Source organism: Pagrus pagrus (genome assembly GCF_965226575.1).
Source record: "Pagrus pagrus genome assembly, chromosome: 21".
NCBI lineage: Eukaryota > Metazoa > Chordata > Actinopteri > Spariformes > Sparidae > Pagrus > Pagrus pagrus.
In genome coordinates this window covers 7,161,997-7,187,747 of record NC_140208.1, presented here as the reverse complement: position 1 = coordinate 7,187,747, position 25,751 = coordinate 7,161,997, and the positions used below count along the sequence as shown (strand labels likewise).

At 40.4% G+C, this 25,751-nt stretch overlaps 4 protein-coding genes across 4 annotated transcripts; all 4 read right to left on the bottom strand.

Moving 5' to 3' along the window:
• Positions 1-7,482: 7,482 nt before the first annotated feature.
• LOC311250639 (uncharacterized protein) lies at positions 7,483-10,630 on the bottom strand. The gene is made up of 2 exons (XM_084342496.1): positions 10,217-10,630; positions 7,483-9,701 (listed from the first exon to the last, which is right to left on the bottom strand). The coding sequence occupies exons 1-2, from the start codon at positions 10,308-10,310 to the stop codon at positions 8,434-8,436; spliced, it is 1,362 nt and encodes a 453-aa protein (XP_084198622.1). The 5' UTR covers positions 10,311-10,630; the 3' UTR covers positions 7,483-8,433.
• An 876-nt stretch (positions 10,631-11,506) lies between these two features.
• On the bottom strand, positions 11,507-15,516 carry LOC311250231 (uncharacterized protein). Its single transcript, XM_084341811.1, has 2 exons — positions 15,237-15,516; positions 11,507-14,084 (listed from the first exon to the last, which is right to left on the bottom strand). Exons 1-2 carry the CDS (start codon positions 15,328-15,330, stop codon positions 12,670-12,672), a joined length of 1,509 nt encoding a protein of 502 aa, XP_084197937.1. The 5' UTR covers positions 15,331-15,516; the 3' UTR covers positions 11,507-12,669.
• A 137-nt stretch (positions 15,517-15,653) lies between these two features.
• LOC311250407 (uncharacterized protein) lies at positions 15,654-20,232 on the bottom strand. Its single transcript, XM_084342076.1, has 2 exons — positions 19,955-20,232; positions 15,654-19,001 (listed from the first exon to the last, which is right to left on the bottom strand). Exons 1-2 carry the CDS (start codon positions 20,133-20,135, stop codon positions 17,515-17,517), a joined length of 1,668 nt encoding a protein of 555 aa, XP_084198202.1. The 5' UTR covers positions 20,136-20,232; the 3' UTR covers positions 15,654-17,514.
• A 1,190-nt stretch (positions 20,233-21,422) lies between these two features.
• Positions 21,423-25,544, bottom strand: LOC311250335 (uncharacterized protein). The gene is made up of 2 exons (XM_084341979.1): positions 25,269-25,544; positions 21,423-23,761 (listed from the first exon to the last, which is right to left on the bottom strand). Exons 1-2 carry the CDS (start codon positions 25,360-25,362, stop codon positions 21,606-21,608), a joined length of 2,250 nt encoding a protein of 749 aa, XP_084198105.1. The 5' UTR covers positions 25,363-25,544; the 3' UTR covers positions 21,423-21,605.
• Positions 25,545-25,751: the final 207 nt, after the last annotated feature.

The following is a 25,751-nucleotide window of genomic DNA, read 5'->3' as shown; positions in this document are numbered from 1 at the left end:
TTATACATGGGCACGTCTTGTTGTTCAACTTGGTTGGATGATCCAAACAGTGCCACACTGATTTGTACTGACTTGGCCATTGTGTCACCTTTCTGTTTTTAACCACACATGAGTTGCTTTGGCCTTGTGTTTGGTGTTATTCTGCTATTGTGATATGTGCTACGTTTAAGTGTATGCTATGTTTTGAACATTATTGGAGCTTTCTTTTGTTTGTTTGTTGCTATCAAACAGCCTTTTCCTTTGGCACTACATTCTGCCTGTGCGCAGGAATACGGACATTATACGGTTAAAGAAATATAGTTTGTAATGTACTGTATTGTAATTGGACATTTTCAGGTGTGTCACATCCCCACATCATAATCTTGGGGGTGCAATTGAGTAAAACTCCAAAAGTTTCTACTTTCAAATGTACTTTTGTATTTGGGTAAACTCTTTTCATTTATAATTTATTTGAACCCCTTTTTGAATTAAATGCCATAGGTTCAAAAAAAGGCAAAGGAGACACTTCATTCAATTCAATAAGAATCACTGTTGACTCAGATAAACAAAAACATCTGATGGGGTTGAACTGAGTGTTTTGTTTTCATCGCTCACTTGTGTAATGTTATCCATCTTTTGCAGCTTTCGTCATCTTAAAATGATGTTTAATTTAAGATCCATTCTGGTCTAATGGACGATCCTTGCACAACTAATCAGCAGGGACACATGCGGGTTATTTTCCCACTGACAGGGATTTTAGTTTAATGCATCTTTGCCTAATAACTGTGTACTTGCCATCTGTTCATAAAAGCCTAGCGTTTACATTCCAAACATGAGATCAGTGTCAAATTATGGCATTTTAAAGGCTAACGAGACACAAACAGAATTGTTTGCAAGGTTGTTTTCGAAGGGTCGGACTACTTGTGCAGTAAACTTTTCCAGTTACTAGTCTGACCCTTGTATTTCCATGGAAACGTAGATAACACGAGCAAAAGCTTTTATATTTTGAGAGCTAGTTGCCTCGCAAAATGAACACATTTTGATAATATCTTTTGTTTTGTTGGTAATATTTGTAGAATTGCTCTCAAACCGGTCCTGGCTGTATCACTGTTGTGCCTCAAATGACCTTAAAGCACATCCTCTAGTGTTATAGGCCTATTACTTAATTAACATAACAAGAAATAAGAGGAAATGCCCTTTTGTTTTCTCATGACAACAGAATCATCCATTTATGATCTTGAGATAATGATACTAAAAAAACAACTGGTAGAACAGCTTTTCTGTATACTTCAGACAAATCTCATAACATATCTGTGCTAAGCAGGTGTAATACTTTCCATGTTAACCATCTCAGTTTTGCATGTCAGCATGCTAACATTTGCTATTTAGCACTAAACAGAAAGTCCAGCTGAGGGTAATGGGACTGTCACAAAGTTTTGGAGGTATTTGCTCATAAACCAATGTAAAGTTAAAGTTAAAGGCAAAATTAAGAGCACGGTAATCAGCATCACATTTCCGAATTTCTTTTTGTTTTAAAGTAACCTGTCCCATAGATAATGTGTCTTGATGTTTTCTCTGTAGATGGAGAATCATCCAACAGTAGCTGCAGCTATCGGGATCTTTATAGGTATTTGAACCCTAAAGGTAAGGGGGAGAACACCATGACCCGGCCTGTTAAAAACCACACAAAACCCATTGAGATCATCCTGGATGTACTAATCTATGCCATTCTAGATGTGGTAAGTTGTTGCTTATAATTATATTTATTTCCATTTGCCTGTTTGTGAAAAAAATCACATTGTATGTTCTGGAAAGTCAGGACATGGGCCAACAAAGAAATGAATAGTTTTTGGTGTTCACTTTCTTCTTGATGTGTAAACCTTGTTGTGGTGCTGAAGAAACAAAATATACTGTATGTGCACTATTGACTGGATATTATAAAGAATGACTTGATAGTAAATGAATGCTTAATGGGTAATTTCTGAATATGTGATTTGAGGAATATATAGTAGATAAGGATGAGTTACTGAGTTACTTATGAACTAATCATAACTTACTGACATACTGACCACTTTGTTCATGAGCTGTTCTTGATTAACTATCATCCAGCCACTGAGTGGACAAGAACTAGTGACAACTCATTGCAGACACATTATTTACTAATTAATTACTTAATCATTAGTTACTTATTAACAATTCATAAACTATCAAGTCGTTCCTGATTTGTTCCTTACTTGTTCCTTACTTGTTCCTCAGTAACTAGTCATGTTTTTTTGTACATTATTGTAAAGTGTTATGCCTTTAAGAATGTCTAAACTTTGTTGGTTAATAAAACAACAATATATTTTGTGCAGCCTTGGTAGTTGTTTGTGAATTCGACATATGTTGTTTAGCCTACTGCCTGTTTAAAGCTGTGTCATATAAACTCTGATGTTTGCAAACTTGTAGTAACAAGTAACACATTTCTTTGCTCATAGAATGAGAAGGAACAGAAATTTGTTTCTTACATTTGGATTGACGTGGTGAGTTCTCTCTGAGGAAGAAAACATTTTTTGACTGAATGAATTCCCACTTCTCACTCTGTTGGGAAAGTCAAATTTATTTTGTTAAAATTACATTTTCTCCTTGTTTTCCTCTGTAGAAATGGGTTGATGAGTACATGTCTTGGAATCCTGAGGATTTCTGTGATATTGACGATATGATTCTCCCTACCAAAAAATTATGGAACCCAGATCTAGCTATTGAAGAGATGTAAGTTTGAATGTGTGTGCATGCTCTCATGCTCATAAAATCCATATACACTCACAACAGTAACTGGTTATCAGTATTTGTGTTACTGTAAAGAAATGACACAAAATTATAGCATTATTCAGTATGCCAAACAGTTTAGCAACAGGGTTTAGACATGTTTTATTTAAAATAATATTCATTGCCTATATGTATTGTATTTTCATTGTGCAATGACTTTTCAATGGCAGTCAAGATAAAAGTAATGCCACACAAATGGCTCCATCATCTCAAAACCTTGTTCTGCCGACAAATTGTTCAAGGTCTCTGAACAAATTTGATGTGTGATGTTATCATACACATCTATGGATAGTGTTTTCTATATTTAAAAGAGACAATTGTAGAAATTAGGCTATGAGCATTTAGCATTTAAATATTGATATTGCAGTTACATCGGATGCATCGTAGTTTATTTTATATTTCAGTGTATTTTACATGAAGTTATGTTCTATAATATATTAAGTTATACACTTTGTAAAATTCAGTTTAAAGGACACATGTTTTTTTTCTAATGCAGGACAGAGAGGGACAAGGCCACTGAGAGTCCATTTCTCGGTGTTTACAGCAACGGTACCGTCTGGCTTAGGAACGACATGATGGTGATCAGCACCTGCACGATGAACGTTTACAAATTCCCCTTTGACAGTCAGAGCTGCACCCTCTCCTTCAAGTCTAGCAGATACACTAGTGAGTCTTGTAGCTGATGTATTTAAAAGTTTTTATAAATTCCTATCAGTTGTTCATGTTTTCTTTTGTCTTAAATGACTTTGAGGTTTCCTTGCAGGTTAGCAAAGAAAAAATGTATATATGTGTTCAGCTAGACTCACAGTTTTTATTTTTTATCTCCCACTTCAGAAAAGGAAATGCACTTGGTTCAGTTGGCTGACTCTACACACAACACTAATTGGTCTCACAGGAAGATGCGGACGCAGTCTGAGTGGCTGTTCATCGACATGGACATCACCAACAAAACTTTTGACAATTTTGGACTCACCCAGAGCATGTTGGTTTGCACTGTAAGTATTTATGGATACAGACACACAGAGGTGGAATGGAAAGTGAAGTTTTTCCATTCCACCTCTGTGCCCTAACCCCAGAAATCTTTTCTAGAGAAGGATTCAGTCCCTTTCCAGGAGTTTGGTTGCTGAACCAGTGCTGTGTGCTAAACTATATCATGTTGGTGCTACACCACCTCCAGCAGCAACTCCGGCCACCAGTCCACCATGTGCACTGTGGACAAAATGACTACACAGATAATCAAAGCACATTTCAAGATCAGGAAAAAAACAAAACAATTCGAGAGCTGCATAGAAAATAGAGCGTGACGTCTTTAAAACCTCAAGAAATATTTGCGTCTTTCCTAATTTTCAGCCTTCTTCTTTCATAGCTACATTTACCTAACGAGTGATTTGAGTTTTTCTTGCACCAGTGTCGACGTGGGGGATTACCATGTTGTTGCAACATGTGTACGACCATATACCTGTAATACCTGCCTTTGCTTCAGTTCAGCCTTTATTTGAATCAACCACCTGACCCTTCAGTATCTTTTCACAGATCAACATGAAGAGGCGCTCTATCCTCTATGTCGTCAACTTCATGCTGCCCATCCTGTTCTTCTTGGGCCTGGACTTGGTCTCCTTCCTGATCTCAGACAGCGGGGGTGAGAAGCTTGGCTTCAAGGTCACTGTGCTGCTTGCTGTCACTGTGATGCAGCTTATTCTGAATGAAATCCTGCCTTCTTCTTCAGACAGGATTCCACTTATAGGTAAAGAAGCTCAGAGTCACTGCACTTCATATGAGCAGGAACAGCACATGCTGAATCAATGTGCAGTTATTTGTCCACATTACTGATGATGTCCTCACCTTTTAGCGACCTACATTATTGGGATTTTTGGTTTGATGATGTTCAGCCTCATGGAGACGATTTTGGTGATGTATCTGTTGGAGAAAGACTCGAAAGAAAATGAGCCAAACGGAGACCAAAGCCTGAGTGAGGACTGTGGGGACAAACGAGGCAAACTCAGCCTTGATGACTGTTTCAGGGGTGAGTTTTACAACAACTATTATGGAGGTTTGAATAATATCAATGATCTCATAAGTAGTTTAAAACATTCAAAAATAAACTAAATATATCAACAGAATGTGCAGAAGGAGAATAAGAAGTTTTAATGTTACATGTATGTCCAAAGGCGCTTCTCATCAGTGTTATCCTCCACTGCCCCGGGTCTGAAAACCTCCTTCTCCCAGCGGTGCTCTAAAGCTCTAAGAGGTAACTGTGTTATTTTAAATATACACTAACCATGTTTTGTGTCTAATTCATCATTTCAGGCGTTAATAAATGGATTCACTCTGCCTGTGTCTGTGATGTCTCTGCCGGTAAAACACCACCTGAAGTGCTGCCATTGCCCCACGAGGTGAGGATTAAGTTTTACTTTTTAATATTTTACCCAAATTGACTACCTTCTCCTGCTGAAATATTGTGGCTTATCCAGATTTCTGGTAGAATTAAATTTTGAAAAAAGCATGTGGAGTGGATAGGCCTTAAAACAACGTAAAACAGCAATTTCTTCCTGCAGTTTCAAAGCAAAACCATCATAAAATGCAAGGTTGTGACCAGTGAATGGGAGCTATCCTTGACCATATTGGTCCTCTCATAATCAGAAAGAAAACGCCCAATCCATCTCCATGGCTCATTGATCACACTACCTAAAAAGGCATCGAAGAAAAGCTGAATTATATGGAAAGTTAATAAATACGATTTGAGCAGTTTAATAGCAGCATAATCATGTTATTTAAACCACAGCTATTAAATCACTTTTTTCAGGGAAGCAGCAGCCAGCTGATGGAGGAGTCCAGTGACCCGGAAAAGCTGTCAGACGAGCTGAAGGAGGTGGTGAAACCGCCGTCTCTGCTCCTCAACAGCAAGAAGGAAGAAGTGAAGCCTGCTGGCTACTGGAGGAGAGTGTGTAAAAGAATCAACAAAGTTTTCTTGATTATCTATATCGTAGCTGCCAGTGTGTTTTTAGTCTATATGGCTGTCTGTTGGAATGAAGAATAGTGCTAAAAAATGACACATCAAGATAAACAAGGTATGTATCAGAAGGTGTTGGTTGTACTCTGAACCCACAGGGGAATATAAAACAAAATGTCTTCTGATGACTGACGAGTCACGCTGTTAAGTCTCTGCCCCAACCTTTGGGTGTCTGAACTTACATCACTAACCACACGTTACGCTCACTCCAACCAGTTTAAGTACACAGTCCCTCGTAATTTGCATGTTTCACACAAATTGTAGACTGATGTCTTTGCAATGTAATAATCATAATCCTTTTGTACAAGGAATCCGCCAATACACAGGTGTAAACAAAATTGCATGTTGACCTACTTAAATATATCTGTGTCATATGGATAATCTTTATAATCCACCAAAAAGCATCCTAACATATTTAACATTTCAAGTTAAAGAGGTCATATTATGCTAATTATCAGGTTCATACTTTTATTTGGGGGTCCTAGTAGAATAGGTTTACATACTAAAATTATCAAAAAGCATGTTATTTTTCTCATATGGTGCTTTGCTGCAGTATCCCTTTTCACACTGTCTTGAATGTTCTGTTTTAGCTACAGAGTGAGACATCTCGCCTCTGTTTAATCTTTGGTGAGAGCTGCACATGCACATTACTTAACAGGCAGATATAGCCAATCAGAGGCAGAGAAGAGCAGGTCATGCCGAGCAAGGTAGTGTGATCTAAAATAACACCGCTACAGCAGTAGCAACTGTATGTCTGCTGACTGACTGGAGTGTATATATTTTATAATAAATATATAAAAATATATATTTATATAACGTCTGTTACATAATGATGCACATAAGTTACAGAAGTAAAGGCTCGCCTCCAAACCAGGCGATCCAGGCAGTGCAGGAGCTGTGTTTTCTGTGGGACACCTTTGGTGTGGGCTTTTTCACTTACCAGACCTTTTACCTGCACAAAAATGCTACATAACCAACAAAGGAAAGGCAAAAACCCAAAAAGCATAATATGACCTCTCAGCATAAGCTATCATGACTTTATGTTTTCCCCTAGTACAGTATACATCAAGTCGCCCAGTTTGTAAAACAAGTTACAAAGTTGTAGTCTACAAGTTTAGATACCAGGTGATGCACTGGGGTAATTTATAATATGAAAAAAAAATGACTTTGATGTGTAATAGTTGTTCCAGAGTCCCTTTAACAATCCTGAAACACATCTATTCTATTCTGAAAACATAGATCATGTTCTTGTATATGTATTTAGTAATATCATTATGTATTTCTGTGCTTTATGTATTCATAATCAAATACTTCTCTATACTGGCTCTGGGGAGACATATGAGACTCTTTCTAATCTGTAAATAAACAATAAAAAGAAAAAAAAACTATTGTGTCCAGATTTCAAGATGCATTTGCACTCCATGTATAATTTTTGTAATGTACATTAGAATTATCTGTCAGGGTGGGGTATTATTTCATGTAATGTCATATTATTACGAGAAAATTTCAAATTTCAAAAACAAATTCATGATAGGCTAGAACAGGTTTGAATCATATGCTTAAAGGTTGGTGTAAATGTTCACGTTTTAGCATTTATAAGCAGTGTTGTACTTAGAAGTCATACTTGAATAAAAGTAAATATATTGCAGAATTACAAGTCCCCCATACAAATAGTGTGACGTGAATATCTTGATTTACTGGAATAAACAGGAAGTTATTTATTGTAGTTTGACCTGCTGAGTTCGCCGATTCACCAACACAGTTCCAGGCAGCAATAATGGACACACAGCTTATGGAGTCAACTGAGGCTTTTTAAAAAAAAACAAAAAAAAAAACATATAAGCACTCAATTATCATAACTCAGTTCAATCTAAACACACAGACATGAAATGCATTATCTCAAATAGCATCCATAACTCCACATGAAAATAAAAAAGAAGCTTCTCATAAGTGCAGAAGTTGCCTGACAATCATCACGTTTTTAAGTCTTCTTCAATATCAAAGTAATCTATTGATAGGTGTCTGTTCATTCAGGGGTACATTACAAACATAAATAAATATAATTCAGGGGTACATTACAAACATAAATAACAAATTCAGCATACTTTTAATGATCCGAGTTCTCTGGATATCTGGCACTGCAGTCATGGGTGTACAGCAGACCTGTTAAACTGGCAGACCGAGGGCCAATGCCGATTTTGACTGCAGGAGGAAACCTGGAGGTCTGTATGACTGAAGCAGGTTCTCTTGTGGTTTCTTTCTGTAGTTTGCTCCATCCGTTCTGGACATGAGCTAACAAAGAAGTGAAAAGTTTTTGGTATTCTCTTTTTCTTGTTGTGTAAACCCTGGTACTGATGAAACGGAATATACTGTATGTGTACTGTTTACTGGATATTATGTATGGAGAGAATGATGATAAATTCTAGCTGCGAGTGCACAAGAGTGCAGAGGCCATGCAGGACTAATGCCAGTTTGTGATGTCTCTAGTCAAGATGCTTTCTATTGCGACTGTGTATAAGCTGACAAGAATTTGGAAATCAGGAATTTAGCCTTCTGAAGAATCCAGAAAAAGTAGAGCTTTTTCTGTGCTTTTCTTTTTTTTTTTTACCAGGGCGGTGATGTGCACTGTACAGTCTCTATCCTGAGTGAGCTTTCATATGTAACCTCAGACTTCCCTGTTGTTTAAATCTCTTACCGCAAACACCACAACCAAATGGTTTCCCCCCTGTGTGGACCATCACATGTGCCCTCAGACTTCCCTGATGCGTAAATTTTTTACCACAAGTTTCACAACCAAATGGTTTTTCACCTGTGTGGACTCTACTGTGTATCTTAAGATGTGCTGTCCGATTAAATCTTTTCCCACATATATCACAACCAAATGGTTTGTCTCCTGAGTGGACTCGCATGTGTGACTTATGACTTCCCTGATGAGTAAATCTTTTACCACAAACATCACAACCAAATGGTTTCTCTCCTGTGTGAACTCGCATGTGTCTCTCAAAATTACTCTTAAGGCTAAATCTTGTCCCACAATCATCGCAACCAAATGGTTTCTCTCCTGTGTGGACTCTCGTGTGTGTGTTTAGATCTCCCTGTTGTGTAAATCTTTTACCACAAACATCACAACCAAAGGGTTTCTCTCCTGTGTGGACTCTCATGTGTGTCTTTAGATTTCCTTGTTGAGTGAATCTTTTACCACAAACATCACAACCAAAAGGTTTCTCTCCTGTGTGGACTCTCATGTGTGTCTTTAGATCTCCCTGTTGTATGTATCTTTTACCGCAAACATCACAACCAAATGGCTTCTCTCCTGAGTGGACTTGTTTTTTCCCAGCATTACATCCAACATCACTCACACAGTCTTCCTTATATTTCAGATCATTTACTTCTGACTCAGGTTCCCTGGTCTCCTCACAACCACTGTCACTGTCTTCAGTTTCAGATCCAGAATCTGACAAAGGTTCTTGCCAATCACCAGAACTGACATCAGTCTCAGAACAGTCTGAAGCCTTTTCGTCAGTATTTAGTGGTGGATGACTATCTGGATCTCGGTTCCTGGCAGGTTCAGATCCTCCACAGTCCTCTTCATCAGTTTCTGTTTTTATCTGTGTTGCTGAGCTGCAAGCTGGGGGCTCTGACTGTCTGTTGTCATCAGTTAGGCTTTGATGAAGCTGTGAGATTTGAGGTTTCTCTTCATCATCTTCACTCTTCACAGCTGCATCAAGGAATGAGAACCTGGTGATATCAGCCTCCCTCAGCCCATGAAGCGGCTTTCCCTCCTGACTGGTCCAGAGTTCCTCCTGTTCCTCCTTTATGTGTAGGGGCTCTGGGTCCTTCTGGTCCAGGCTGGCGCTCCACTCAGGGGAAACCTCTTCTTTAATCACCAACAGCTCCTGGACATCTGGAGGGAACATTAAAACACACACAAAAACAATGTTAGCATCCATTTTCAAGGGCATGAATTATATATAAAAAAAACTGAACATGACAATGAACTGATCTATAATGTGGAAGATGGAGTTCTACACAGACATGGAAGGATCCAGGAGAAGAATAAGTGTAATTTTAGTACTGTTAGTGAGCAGTGAGGTAGTTTTTACATTGTTTTACCCAAATCTCCTTCAAAATTTGATTGTTCTTTTTTATCATAATTTTCACTAGTATCATCAAGTCAGCATGAAGAAACATTATTTTTGTGTAAATCAAACAAACAACAGGGTAATTTATTGATGGTCCCTAAGTCAGCCTCCAGCGCAGCGCGAGGTTCTGGGAGGCGAGCTAACCGTCCTCCTGCTGCCAACACTGGGTGAAAGTCCGCGAGTCTGTAAGAACCGTAAAGTCCGGACATTTGGAGGCAGCCTGCGTCGCTTACCTCTGTACAACATGGTGGTGTAGGAGATGTGGATGGCGGTGTACCTGAGCTGGAGCGTGAACTCTCTCGGAGTCGTTTGTTGCTTGAAGTGGAGCTGGCTTTGGTCGTTTTCGCGTCGGCTGCATCGTCCTTGTTCATGATGCATACTCTGAAAACACTCGTCGGTCTATTGTTCCAGGTGGTTCAGGTCGTTTGGTGTTGTAGTCCGGTTTTGGAGTGAAAAGGGGAAACATCAGATGAAGAAAAATAGAAAGAAACAACAAGGTTTTATCTCCGAGGAGAGAAGTTTGTGTTGTTGACAGTCTGGTATAAGGGGGGCGCCATCTTGGTTCTCGCACTATCTCGTGAGAGTTGGGTTCACAGAAGGCTCGTTCGAGATGAAGTGCGCCTCGGGGCTGCAGGGGGCGGAGCCAATGAGCTGCGTTCAAGTCGGATAGTTTTCCAGCAGTCTGTACAGGAAGTGACAAACACTCACATCCTGTTAGATCTGAGTCCCATTGATTTAAATGTTATCAGACACATTTATCAGTTTGTACAAAGTCTGGTGATCTGTGACTTCTGTTCATGGATGAACCTCCATTTTACATAAATTCTCTCTTAAATCAGCTTCATATCAGTTTGCTGCTGTTTATAAATCATCTGAGCAGACCTGTCCCTCTCAGACTACATTAATTAATGGAATACATTAAAAGTCAAACACAAAGGGAAAAAATACAAGACATAGTTTTCATTGTTGATCTGTCACATATTTATACTGTCGGGGCTTCTTATCTGAAACCTCACATCCCACTTAGAAAGTTTTTGTGTTGTTAAATGTTTCACAGGCCGATTTAAATTAGTCCAATGTTAACAATGATTTATTGTGGGCTGTTTAGTCTCCACATCGGCCACACAGCATGTGTTCTGTTAACAGAATACCTTTCAAACAAATCAAAATCCATCAAAGTACTTTAGAAGTGACTGAAAAAAGAACATGGTATAAAAACACGTTTAGAGACTAATACACACCAATTGCAATGAAATAAATAGTTAAAAGAGTAAAAGATAGGAACAAGCAATTAAAATACTGATAAAAAAATTATTGCACATAAAATCTGATTTAATTTGAAGCAACATGGCTCAAAAAAACAAATCCAAAAACCGGCGACCGTAACGTGTGAGAGGGAGAGACCACTTGATCAGTTTGTACTCTATATACAGTATATGTATGGATTTAGACTTTCTGATTTATTATTTTTCTTCTTAACTGAGGAAATCAAACACCTAGCCAGCTACAAATGAGGAATGAATACATTAATTAATTATAATGAAGTCGCATATAATAAATTGACCAAATAGACCTGATAATAGACGGAATCATAAGGTTTGTTTACAATAACTTCCAGGTCCCACATCATGCATTAGCTTACATACAATCGATTTTTCTTTTTAAAGATGATCAGTGTATACATCTCATCATCTAATATGCATGTTTGATTCTATCACCTTATTAATTACTCAACTTTATTGATGCGTTGTGACTTTTGCATTTCAAGAGAAACAATTTCAAAAATACTGGAACTTGTGATTTTACATGTTCTTTTTCACAGAAATTAATCAAATACTCGAGGAACATGTCCAAAAAACTACAACCCGTGACTCCCGATATTTTGAAATTACTTCACAGAAAAACAAGCCCAAAGTTTCTTATGATACATGGACTTGGCAGCCAGTGCAGTGGCCTCGTTTGAGATGAACTGCACCTCGCCTGGAAAGTGGATGAGAGCAGGCGGCAGCAGCAGTGGACAGAGACAAATGGACAGTACTTTAGCAGCCTTCAGTCTGAACAGGAAGTCACAGAAACACTCACATCCTGTTAGATCTGATTGATTTATTAAAATAAACACAATATGTATTCTGTTCACTAAAAAGACATTCAAAATCAGACAAACAAAATCAGAACCTCGCAATCCAGCAAAATCGAAAACTTATATTGAGATCTAAACCAGTCAGCTCGTTGATCAGGCGACATCCAGCTGTTTCCCATCATGCCCCTGGTCTTGCAGTTGGTGGAGAGCAACTGTGTCACTTGGCTCTAATGCTGCGATCCATTTCATGTCAGATGTTGATATATCCGAGTCGATATTCTCAACTTCCCTTCTTTCTGGTTTAACATGGAAACCTGCAGCAAACTGACATTTGATTGGCAAGTTTTTGAAATTCACAAGTACAGCACCTGATTTAACAGATTAGCACATGTAAAAGGAGACAGGGGAAGGCTCAAACTGCATGTTCGCAAAGACATCTATCAAGCATCAATCAACTGAACGCCAGTGATCAGTGGATCCGTGCTTAATTGATAGATGTCTTTGCAAGTCTAAAGTATGAGCCTTCCTCCTGTCTCATTTTCTGCAGTTTCTGCCTAAAAATGAGTTGAATTCATTAATGAGGGTCATTTTGGACATACTACCAAAAGTTAAAAAGTTCATCTTCATAGTCATTTTACACTGAAAGGTTTCTATTCTGAGTGAACTTTCATATGTGACTTCAGACTTCCCTGTTGTTTAAATCTCTTACTGCAAACACCACAACCAAATGACTTCCCCCCTATGTGGACCGTCAAGTGTACCTTTAGACTTGCCTGATGCGTAAATCTTCTACCACAAGTTTCACAACCATATGGTTTTTCGCCTGTGTGGCCTCGCATGTGTGCCTTGAGACTTCCATGATGAGTAAATCTTTTACCACAAACATCACAACCAAATGGTTTCTCTCCTGTGTGAACGCGAACGTGTCTCTCAAAATTACTCTTAAGGCTAAATCTTGTCCCACAATAATCGCAGACAAATGGTTTCTCTCCTGTGTGGACTTTCATGTGTGTGTTTAGGTATCCCTGTTGTGTAAATCTTTTACCACAAACATCACAACCAACAGGTTTCTCTCCTGTGTGGACTCTCATGTGTGTCTTTAGATTTCCTTGTTGTGTAAATCTTTTACCACAAACATCACAACCAAAGGGTTTCTCTCCTGTGTGGACTCTCATGTGTGTCTTGAGAGCTCCTTGTCGTATACATCTTTTACCACAAACGTCACAAGCAAATGGCTTCTCTCCTGAGTGGACTTGCATGTGTCTTTCAAGATTTCTCTTAAGGCTAAATCTTGTCCCACAATCACTACAATCAAATGTTTTTTCTCCCATCTTTACTCTTAACTGTGAATCTTCCTTTTCCTTCACTCTACAATGTTTCTTTTTCACCAGATGGCTTGAGGACCTTTTTCCTATATGACAGCTCATGTGTTTCTGAAGAGACCCCTTGCAGGGAAATCCTTGACCACAATCAGAGCAGCTCAGGGTTTTTTTCCCAGCATTACATCCAACATCACTCACAGGGCCTTCCTTATTTTTCACATCATTTACTTCTGACTCAGATGCCCATGTCTCCTCACAACCAATGTCACTGTCTTCAGTTTCAGGTCCAGAATCTAACAAAGGTTCTTGCCAATCACCAGAACTGACGTCAGTCTCAGAACAGTCCGAAGCCTTTTCATCAGTATTTAGTGGTGGATGACTATCTGGATCTCGGTTCCTGGCAGGTTCAGATCCTCCACAGTCCTCTCCATTAGTTTCTGTTTTTATCTGTGTTGCTGACCTGCTGGCTGGAGGCTCTACCTCTCTGTTGCCCTCAGTTAGGCTTTGATGAAGCTGTGAGATCTGAGGTTTCTCTTCATCATCTTCACTCTTCACAGTGACAACAGTGAATGGGAACCTGGTGATATCAGCCTCCCTCAGCCCATGAAGCTGCTCTCCCTCCTGGCTGGTCCAGAGTTCCTCCTCTTCCTGTTTTATGTGTAGGGGCTCTGGGTCTTTCTGGTCCAGGATGGAGCTCCACTCAGTGGAATCCTCTTCTTTGATCACCAACAGCTGTTGGACATCTGGAGGGAACATTAAAACACACAAAAAAAATGTTGGCAGCCATTTTCAAGGAAATTGATTATAATAAAAAAAAAACTGAAAATGACTAAGAACTGATCTACAATGTGGAAGATGGGAGTTCTACACAGATATGGAAGATTCCAGGACAAGAGGGGTGGCTGTGGCTCAGGGGGTAGAGCCAGACTTGCTATCGGAAGGTCGCTGGTTTGATTCCCCTGGTCAAGATACTGAACCCCAAACTGCTCCTGATGTGCTGGTTGGCACCTTGCATGGCAGCCACCACCATCAGTGTATGAATGTATGTATGGATTACTGTAAGTTGCTTTGGACAGAAGCGTCTGCTAAATGCCCTAAATGTAAATGCAAACAAGAATATTTGTAATTTCAGTGATGCTAGTGAGCAGTGAGGTAGTCTTTACATTGTTTTACCCAAATTTCCGTCAAAATTTGCCCCCTTTATGCTCAACAAGTCTTCCAAATTCAGTCAACTGCATTTTAATGGCACTCTAAAATGACTTACAGAAGTGCTGTCTGATGATATAATCAAATATTCATAATCAAAACAAAAACCGACGTAGCGTGGGATCATGGAAGTTGTTGTCTTCATTGTAAACAACCACCATTGCTAAAAAAACAAACAAAAAAACTGGGGAAGCTAACATGACATGGAAGCTATTGAAAAGAAATGCTGAATAAATACATAACACATTAACAATGGAAGTACGTGTGCTACATGAAATCAGTTTAGTATTTTATCTTTTTTTTCACTGATATCATCAAGTCATTAGAAGAAACATTATTTTTGTGTAAATCAAACAAACAATACGGTGATTTGTTGATGGTCCCTAAGTCAGCCTCCAGAGCAGCGCGAGGTTGGCGAGCTAACCGTCCTCCTGCTGCCAACACTGGGCGAAACTGAGGAAGAGACGCCGCTGCTGGGTGTCTCCGGAGTGAATGTCTGTCCAATATAAAACCCAAAACTAACTTCACCTCGGTGGTTTGGACAGCCGTCAGTACTCGCAGACTTCCCGTGAACGCGTCCGCGAAGTCCGCGAGTCTGTAAGAACCGTACAGTCCGGACATTTGGAGGCAGCCTGTGTCGCTCACCTCTGTACAACATGGTGGTGTAGGAGATGTGGATGGCGGTGTACCTGAGCTAGAGGGTGAACTCTGTCGGAGTATGTTGTTGCTTGTAGTGGAGCTGGCTTTGCCCGTTTTCGCGCCGACAGTATTGTCCGTGTTCATGATGCAGACTCTCTGAAAACACTCGTCGGTCTATTGTTCCAGGTGGTTCGGGTCGTTTGGTGTTGCAGTCCGGTTTTGGAGTGAAAAGGAGAAAACATCAGATGAAGAAAAATAGAAAGAAACAACAAGGTTTTATGTCCGAGGACAGAAGTTTGTTTAGGTTGTAGTCGAGACGCCGGGAGCCGCCATTTTGGATCTCGCACTGTCTCGTGAGAGTTGCGTTCGCAGTGGCACGGTGTTGCCAGATTCGCGAGAGAAACAAGCAACCAGGTCCACGGAAAAAGTTAAATGACGAAATATGTTACTGAACAAATAGTCTTTTATTTGATGTACAGTCACAAAATGAAAACATCTTGTAATTAATGTCACTTCAGTTCTACATTCTGACTGAGTATGAATTATTATGCAGTAAAAGACCCAAACAATATGTAAGCACTGTAAAACTCAACCGACTGGCTTCTCTCCTGTATGACTTCTTATCTCTTCAGACCTTATGACTGTGCATGAACTATGTGTGAGCTTTGAACTGAACTCCTTTCCACAAATTGAAGGTAAAAATAAAAACAGTATAAATAACAAAAAGAAAAAAAACCCTAGTTTTTCTTAGTCTTATTTGTTATGTGCAAACCATAATCAGAGTAGTACTCTGTCAATTCTTAAAGTGCAAACAGAGGCTCACCACACTTTTCTTCAAGCATGATACAGAGCTAAGAACTGGCTACAACAACACTGCCCAGCCTGAGATATTCTAGGCTATTACGCACACTGTCAGTCACAATAGTAATGCCATGGTTTGGCCTTTTAAGCTCCCAGTCAGAGACAGCTGCTTGTAAAACTTTGGCTATGTTTGCCCCTGTGTGGGACTCGGAAAGAGGGCGAGTCTGCAGTACAACATTTGCAATTTCCCAGGCATTTGTCAGCGTTGTCCGGCCTTTCAGTGTTTTATTTACGGGTGTGGTTGATTTTTTTTAGAGAGCTGTGGTTCTGCAGGTGTCTTTGCATAGTGCTCATGTTAGCCGCAGTCTACAGCGTTTCTTACAGTGCTTACATATTGTCTGTCACTTTGTTGCCTTTATTGTTCACACCGAGTATCCAAAATGCTGCGACACAAATGATTTAAAAGTGGGAGGTCGACGCAAGGACGTTTTATTACATTGGTTCAATATCAGACTCTGTCATGCTGGCTGCTGCTCTGCCTCTGTAATGTACTGTAATGTAATGTAATTTACGTCTTCCGTTCTCCTCTCTAGTTTAATGGCGGATTGCAAACCAATATGTGGGGTGTGTAGCCTCAAGGTTTCAAGTACTTCAGTTAACATTCTACAAGTATATGATTCATAATCTGTAATCTGTATTGATGTCACAAGACAGCTTTTCACCCCAACGAGAAATATCGTCATGTTTTCCTATCGCAATATCTTGTCACACTCCTACTGTTTTATGTAAATCAGCTGGGCAGACATGTCTCAAATTACATGGAAAATTTAAAAATAATATGTATATATGGCCAAACACAGAAAGGAAATACAGCTTCATTATTGATCTGTTAGATATAGACTGTCAGAATCCTCACATACCAATTACCAGAAGTTTTTGTGCTGCTAAATACTTTAATCATAATGTCAGTCAAATGTTATACAATAGACTTTCATAAATGATATGTAGCACGCAGTTTACATTCTGTAAACATCACCATCAGATGCACAATATGTACTCTGTTAAATTAATCAAACAAAATCAAAATCTCTCCTATTCAGCAAAACTGAAAACTAATAAAAACATCATTTTGGAGTTCCTACCATGTCACAGCTCCTACATTTTGACTGAAAGATTGTTTCTGCCTCAAAATAACTTCATTCATTGGGTCATATTCAACATACTACCAAATGTTCAGAGGTTTGTCTTAATAGTCATTTTACAACACCAGGGTTTTAGAAATCTAAATGTATGCCCCTTTATGCCTTATAAAAAGATATATTTTTGTGGTGGAGTGCTGAGGAAGAGTTCAGGAGTATCACAGCCTGAGGAAAGAAGCTGCTTCATAGTCTGTTGGTATGGCAGCAGACACTGTATCTTTTGTCAGATGGCAGCAGGGTGAACAGACATTTTTTTTTTACCAGGGTGGTGATGTGTGAAGACCATGATCGGATTTTATTCACGACAACCCCCCACACTGTATAGTTTCTATCCTGAGTGAACTTTCACATGTGACTTTAAACTTCCCGCCTGTTTAAATCTCTTACCGCAAACACCGCAACCAAATGGTTTTTCACCTGTGTGGACTCTCTTGTGTGCCTTAAGACGTGCGGACCGGTTAAATCTTTTCCCACATGTATCGCAACCAAATGGTTTGTCTCCTGAGTGGACTCGCATGTGTGCCTTGAGACTTCCCTGACGAGTAAATCTGTTTCCACAAACATCACAACCAAATGGTTTCTCTCCTGTGTGGGCTCGCATGTGTCTCTCAAGATTACTCTTGAGGCTAAATCCCATCCCACAATCACCACAGCCAAATGGTTTCTCTCCTGTGTGGACTCTCGTGTGTGTGTTTAGATCTCCCTGTTGTGTAAATCTTTTACCACAGACATCACAACCAAAAGGTTTTTCTCCTGTGTGGACTCGCATGTGTGTCTTTAGATTTCCTTGTTGTGTAAATCTTTTACCGCAAACGTCACAACAAAAAGGTTTCTCTCCTGTGTGGACTCTCATGTGTGTCTTGAGATCTCCCTGTTGTATATATCTTTTACCACAAACGTCACAACCAAATGGTTTGTCCCCTGTGTGGACTTTCATGTGTAATTCAAGATGTTTCAGCCTCTTGAATCTATTACCACAAACAGAACAACGGAATGGCTTCTCTCCTGTGTGGATTTTCATGTGTCTGTCAAGATTTCTCTTAAGGCTAAATCTTGTCCCACAGTCACTACAATCAAATGGTTTTTCTCCCATCTTTACTCTCATCTGTGAATTTTCCCTTTCCTTCACTCTAAAACAATTGTTACTGACCAAACTAGTGGGGGACCTGTTGCCTAAATGGTACATAGTGTGTCCCTGAAGAGACCCCTTGCAGTGAAATCCTTGACCACAACTGAGGCAGCTACAGATTTTTTCCCCAGCATTACATCCAACATCACTCACACAGCCTTCCTTATATTTCACATCATTTACTCCTGACTCAGATGCCCTGGTCTCCTCACAACCACTGTCACTGTCACTGTCTTCAGTTTCAGGTCCAGAATCCCACGGAGGTTCTTGCCAATCACCAGAACTGACATCAGTCTCAGAACAGTCTGAAGCCTTTTCATCAGTATTTAGTAGTGGATGACTAGGGCTAGCTTCAGATCCTCCACAGTCCTCTCCATCAGTTTCTGTTTTTATCTGTGTTGCTGAGCTGCTGGCTGGAGGCTCTGCCTCTCTGTTGTCCTCAGTTAGGCTTTGATGAAGCTGTGAAGTTTGAGGTTTCTCTTCCTCATCTTCACTCTTCACAGTGACAGCAGTGAGGGGGTACCTGGTGATATTATCCTCCCTCAGCCCATGAAGCTGCTCTCCCTCCTGACTGATCCTGAGTTCCTCCTGTTCCTGTTTTATGTGTAAGTGCTCTGGGTGCTTCTGGTCCAGGCTGGGGCTCCACTCAGGGGATCCCTCTTCTTTGATCAACAGCTGCTGGACATCTGGAGGGAACATTAAACACACACAAAAACAGCTAATGAATAAATGTGACAGCAAATATACTAAGATTTTAGTATTTAACTATTAGTCATATTGCGATATCTATTATTTTGCGATTTATTGTGCAACCCTGTGGTGCATTATGTTTTTAGCGGGTCGTGCTGGGTACAGGTTGTTGATAAGAGCATATTTAAGCGGGTTTGTTGGGTGTGGTGATCAAAAACACATGACCCATGCATCAATAATAGAAACCAAAAGGAGGAGGACATTATATCAAGGATGATGTTCGGTCACACAGGTCTGAAAGTTACATAAAAAATTATGAATAAGCCTCCTACAGACAGATCTGAACATTGAGGACGACAGGAGAAAGTGGAACATGTATTTTTGGTGCATGGACGGAAAATACAGAGTTTTAATGCTAAACTCACAATCACACAATGCACGCTATTAGGGAAATATTGCAGAGGGGCTCAGGTGATGTGGGGTTCAGGGCTCTTTTTAGGTCCTTAGAAATCACAGTAAGTGCGAGGAGAATTTAATGTAGTAATGTAATAACCGTTGAGACCCACACTCCAGTCCAGAAGGTGGCGATGATGCACCTTAAAGCTGTTTGCCAACTGCTTTAGATGAAGGAAGAAGCAGAAGCAGAAGCAGAAGCAGAAGAAGAAGAAGAAGAAGAAGAAGGCTGGAAAACTGTCCGACTTGACCAAAACTTTGTCTCTGTGAGCTGCTGCTCCACCTTCCCTAGTCCACTTTAAAATCGAGGTTCGGTTCCTTTCGAACAAGCCTGCTGAAATGTGGGTCTGGACCCTCTGCAGTCACTGACTGCCCGCGAACGCGCCCGTAAGGACCGCGAGTCTGTAAGAACCGTACAGTCCGGACGTTTGGAGGCAGCCTGTGTCGCTCACCTCTGTACAACATGGTGGTGTAGGAGATGTGGGTGGTGGGTTACCTGAGCTGGAGGGTGAACTCTGTCGGAGTATGTTGTTGCTTGTTGTGGAGCTGCCTTCGTCCGTTTTCGTGCCGACTGTATCGTCCTTGTTCATGATGCAGATTCTGTAAAAAACGGTTGTTCCAGGTGGTTCAGGTCGTTTGATATTGTACTCCAGTCTGGGAGCGAAAGGGGGAAACATCAGATGAAGAAAAATAGAAAGAAACAACAAGGTTTTATCTCCGAGGAGAGAAGTTTGTGTTGTTGACTGTCTGGTAGCAGGGGGCCGCCATCTTGGGTCTCGCACTGTCTCGTGAGAGTTGGGTTCACAGAAGGCTCGTTCGAGATGAAGTGCGCCTCGGCTGCAGGGGGCGGAGCCAAAGAGCTGCGTTCAAGTCGGACAGTTTTATTTGATTTATTTAGTTTTATTGATTTAAATGTTATCAGACTCTTTTATCAGTTTGTACACAGTCTGGTGATCTGTGACTTCTGTTCATGGATCAACCTCCATTTTACATACACACACATTAATTACTACCAAGTTTTGGTAGGTACAATTATTTATTGTGTGCTGTTTGAAATATGAATGTGGGCTGTTGAGTCTCCAACCATCAAAATCAGACAAATGAGATAAAAATCTCTCCAATTCAGCAAAAAATAAAAGTTTCTATAAAATGTCATATTTTTGAGTCAACGTCTAAACCAATCAGCTCTAAGATCAGGCGACAGCTAGGCTTTAAACCACTAAACCAGACAGCGAAGCAGATGCAGATCCAGCTGTTAGCCTTTGAAAAACTAAAGTGATCATCCAACCGTTTTTCCGCTTTAATAACCAAAACGTATCCCCTTTGTCTTGAGGAATTCCACATGCTCCTGGGGCCAAATGTATAAACCATGCATACACACGAATAATGTGGAGATGCGCCTCTTGGCCTCTCACTAGAAATCAGACCACTTTTTTTTAACCCTTCCAAAGTCTGTGCCTCTGAATTTGCAGCATTCTCCACATCTGTCACTTTCTGCTATTTCACTTTCTTCATTTTGTTGCTAAAGCCAGAACCTAAGCCTCCGAAAAATACTCTTTTCCATCCTTCAGTTTGATCAATCCTTACTTCAAGTTCACTGTCCGTTAAATGACGCCCACTGTTCTTCAGCTGCTTCTTTGCTTATGAATTTTCTTCTCAACACTAAATTCTGGCCCTTTATATGCAAACCGGGTAATTGAGGGCGTTTAGAACCATTTTTAGTAAATTGTGGAGATGGGCAGACCTGTCGTGCATGTGTGTAAAATGTCAGAATGATTGAGATGTATAAGGAAAGACACGTAGGAAGAGACATGCATGGGGTGTTATAAATCTGATGAAAAGACTGCATATGCATGTTTCCCCACATGTCCAGAAAATTTAACTTTCATGAGTGGAACCCTTAAGAAAAAGGAAGTAAGTCTAACTGCTTTTGACTTAAACATGATTTAGAAATCCCTACATCCTAAATGAGGACACGCATTTATTGGAAATGTGGTAAATACACACAAATCTTCGGTAAGCAACCAAGGTAGAGTTTCTTTTACATATTTTATGGTTAACACAAAGGAAAGACATAAACAAGATACAGTGATTTAATAACAGACTTAGTATACTGCTGTCGTTCTGACTAACAATCTGAAAAGTTGTTATCCTGTGTGGGCTCTCATGTGTGTCTTTAAATTTCCTTGTCGTATAAATCTTTTACCACAAACGTCACAAACAAATGGTTTCTCTTCCGTGTGGTCTCTCATGTGTCTGTTAAGATTTGCTGGCTGACTAAATTTCCCCCCACAAACATCACAACCAAATGGCTTTTCTCTTGTGTGGACGCTCCTGTGTTTCTGTAGTTTTCCCCGATCGTTAAACTTTTTCCCACAAACATCACAACCAAATGGTTTTTCTCCCGTGTGGATTCTCATGTGTCTGTGATAATGTGACAGCTGGGAATATTTTTTCCCACAAGGCTCACAGCCAAATGGCTTCTCTCCTGTGTGGACTCGCTGGTGTTTTTTGAGATCAGACCGTTCTGAGAATTTTTTCCCACAAACATCACAACCAAATGGTCTATTTCCTGTGTGGGTTCTCTTGTGTGTATGGAGTGAGCCCTGTCTTTTGAATCTTTTCCCACAAACATCACAACCAAATGGTTTCTCTTCTGTGTGGACTCTCCTGTGTTGCTGTAAATTTCCACGATCGTTAAACTTTTTCCCACAAACATCACAACCAAATGGTTTTTCTCCCGTGTGGACTCTCATGTGTCTGTTAAAGTGTGACAGCTTGAAAAATCTTTTCCCACAAGGCTCGCAACCAAATGGCTTCTCTTCTGTGTGGACTCGCTTGTGCCTTTTGAGATCATACCGTTCTGAGAATTTTTTCCCACAAACATCACAACCAAATGGTTTCTCTCCCATGTGGGTTCTCTTGTGTGTATGGAGAGTGCCCTGTCTTTTGAATTGTTTCCCACAAACATCACAACCAAATGGTTTCTCTTCTGTGTGGACTCTCATGTGTTGCTGAAGATTTCCCCGATCGTTAAATTTTTTCCCACAAACATCACAACCAAATGGTTTTTCTCCTGTGTGGATTCTCGTGTGTCTGTTAAAATGTGACAGCTTGGAAAAACTTTTCCCACAAGGCTCACAGGTAAATGCCTTCTCTCCCGTGTGGACTCGCTTGTGTGTTTTGAGATCAGACTGTTCTGAGAATTTTTTCCCACAAACATCACAATCAAATGGTTTCTCTTCTATGTGGACCCTCCTGTGTTGCTGCAGATTTCCCCGATCGTTAAATTTTTTCCCACAAACATCACAACTAAATGGTTTTTCTCCTGCGTGGACTCTGATGTGTCTGTGAAGATGTGACAGTTGGGTAAAATTTTTCCCACAAATCTCACAACCAAACGGCTTCTCTCCTGTGTGGACTCGCTTGTGTGCATTGAGAAGACACTGTCTTGAGAATTTTTTCTCACAAACATCACAACCAAATGGTTTCTCTCCCGTGTGGACTCGCATGTGTACCGTGAGACTACCCTTATGTGTAAATCGTTTACCACAAACATCACAAACAAATGTTTTTTCTCCAGTGTTGACACTCATCTTGGAATCTATCTTTTGATTTACTCTACATTTCATATTCACCAAAGTGGAGGATCTGTTGCCCAAATTACACATTGCATGTTCCTCAAGAGACGCCTTACAGTGAAATCCTTTATCACACTCAAAGCAGCCACAGGATTTTTTTGCACTGTTACAAACCACATCACTTACAGGGGCCTCCAGAGCATTTACACCAGACTCAGGTACCCTGGTCTCCTCCCAACCACTGTCACTGTCTTCAGTTTCAGGTCCAGAATCAGATAAAGGCTCTTGCCAATCACCAGAACTGACATCAGTCTCAGAACAGTCTGAATCCTTTTCATCAGTATTTAGTGGTGGATGACTATCTGGATCTCGGTTCCTGGCAGGTTCAGATCCTCCGCAGTCCTCTCCATCAGTTTCTGTTTTTATCTGTGTTGCTGAGCTGCTGGTTGGAGGCTCTGTCTCTTTGTTTTCCTCAGCTTGGCTTTGATGAAGCTGTGAAGACTGAGGTTTGTCTTCATCATCTTCACTCTTCACAGTGACAGCAGTGAATGAGAACCTGGTGATATCAGCCTCCTCAACCCCACGAAGCTGCTCTCCATCCTGACTGGCCCAGAGTTCCTCCTGTTCCTGTTTTATGTGTAGGGGCTCTGGGTCCTTCTGGTCCAGGCTGGGGCTCCAGTCATGGGGAACCTCTTCTTTAATCACCAACAGCTGCTGGACACCTGCAGGGAACATTGGAACACACACAAAGACAATTTGGTGGCCATTTTCTCAGAAACCTATCACATTGGTAACATAAAAGATGGACTTCCCTTGGGAAATGTTAGGATTCTGGAGAAAAACTTAAGTAACTAGAGAAGGCAATTTCTGAAGAACATGTGGTTGTGAGCACTGGTTCTTGAAAAGCTGATGCTACATTGACTAATTTTTAATGATGCAAAAGATGTTTGAAAAATGTGGAATATTTCAAGATTTGGGAAACTGAACTGGTGGCTTTCATATATTTAACGTTGCATCTGAAGGAGTAAGATAATTCATAATAGTTAGATGAGAATGAAGGAATCAAAATATATTATTATCTTGACTGTACATGTTTGTCTGTCAAGCTTCACACTTTGGTAAATCTTTCTTAGCTGTCTTATCCCGGTCGTAATCAGATGTTGCAAGGGTGATGGTAACTCCTTCAGTGGCCGTAAATTTCATGTAGATTTTAGCTGAGGATCACCAGAAAGGCTGTTCATGCCTCCATTCTGTTTGAGAGAGATTACTGACCATTAGACAGGAAGAAACACTGACTGGAGGGGGGGCTTCAAAGACAAGACTTTGGGAATATCTTAGAGCTCCCATTCATTCTGTCAGATGTTAATAAAAGTGATAAAACTCATCGCTCATAAATAATTTAAAATTCAGTTTATAAAGATGCCTCTGATGACACAATCAGTGAACCTGAATCGTCTTCAGTGTACACTGGTCGGAAATGTGTGTGAGGTACACACTTTCTGTGTTTATAAATACTAACTTAAGTGCGGGAAATGGCATGGGCATGGGTTTTGAGCGTACACATGGCCCTGTACATATATATATAGATGGATATATCTGGCTGCTGGTGTGCTTATTTAAAGCTGGGGGCTCAATCTGCTGAGGTGTAAAGAGTTAATAAATGATTCCACAAAGCCAAATTTTTTGCAACGTTGTGCAGCATTTACGGCACTGAAGGCTTTTTCTGCATCTACGGTGACTATGAGAGTTCCTATGTGTTCTAGTGATAAATAATCCATTAAATGGTTCTGCATCGATACAGAGACAGAGCATAATCGAGAGTCTGCAGCTTGTTTTGATTGTTGATTGTCCGGCCTCAGCTGGACAATAAAGTTACGTCGCAACATTGCTCCCATGCTTTGAATTGTGGGCAGACATTAGGCTAACGAGGTATGTCGGAGGGAGGCAGAGATCATCCGCGAGTGAAAAAAAAGACTCACCTAGTATTTTCTTAAAACGGACATCTTGAGGCACATTGGATTTTAAGAACTTGCTGGGAAGCGCGAACTGGACGAGACTTCTGCCTCACAACTATTACTAATCATGTTAGCCATTTTCACCTGAAGCTAACGTCTGCAGCCAACATTAATATCATTTACAGCAAGCGCAGCTAATCAGCCGAGATCCGAGGAGGCATGTCGCTAACTTCTGTACAACACGGTGGTGCTGGAGGTGTGGTTGGTGGTGTACCTGGGCTGGAGGGTGAACTCTGTCGGAGTATTTTGTTGCTTGGAGTGGAGCTAGCTTTATCCGTTTTCGCGCCGACTGTATCGTCCTTCTTCATGATGCAGATTCTGTGAAAACACTCGTCGATCTATTGTTCCTGACGGTACAGGTCGTTTGGTGTTGTAGTCCGTTTTTTAAAAAGGGAAACATCAGATAAAGAAAATCAGAAGGAAAAAAAAAACGTCTGAGGAGAGAAGTTTGTTTAGGTGGTAGTCTGCGAGCAGTGGGCCGCCATCTTGGGTCTCGCACCGTCTCGTGAGAGTTGCGTTCACAGTGCAACAGTGTTGCCAGATATCGCGAGAGAAACATGCAACAGGTCCGTGGAAACCAACGATGCATTTTGAGAGTTAAAACAACTTAAGCCAAAGCACATAGAGGAAAACTGAACTAGCATTCAACAGGATATAAGTGTGGATGGATAATTTTAATTATTTCATTAATTTAATT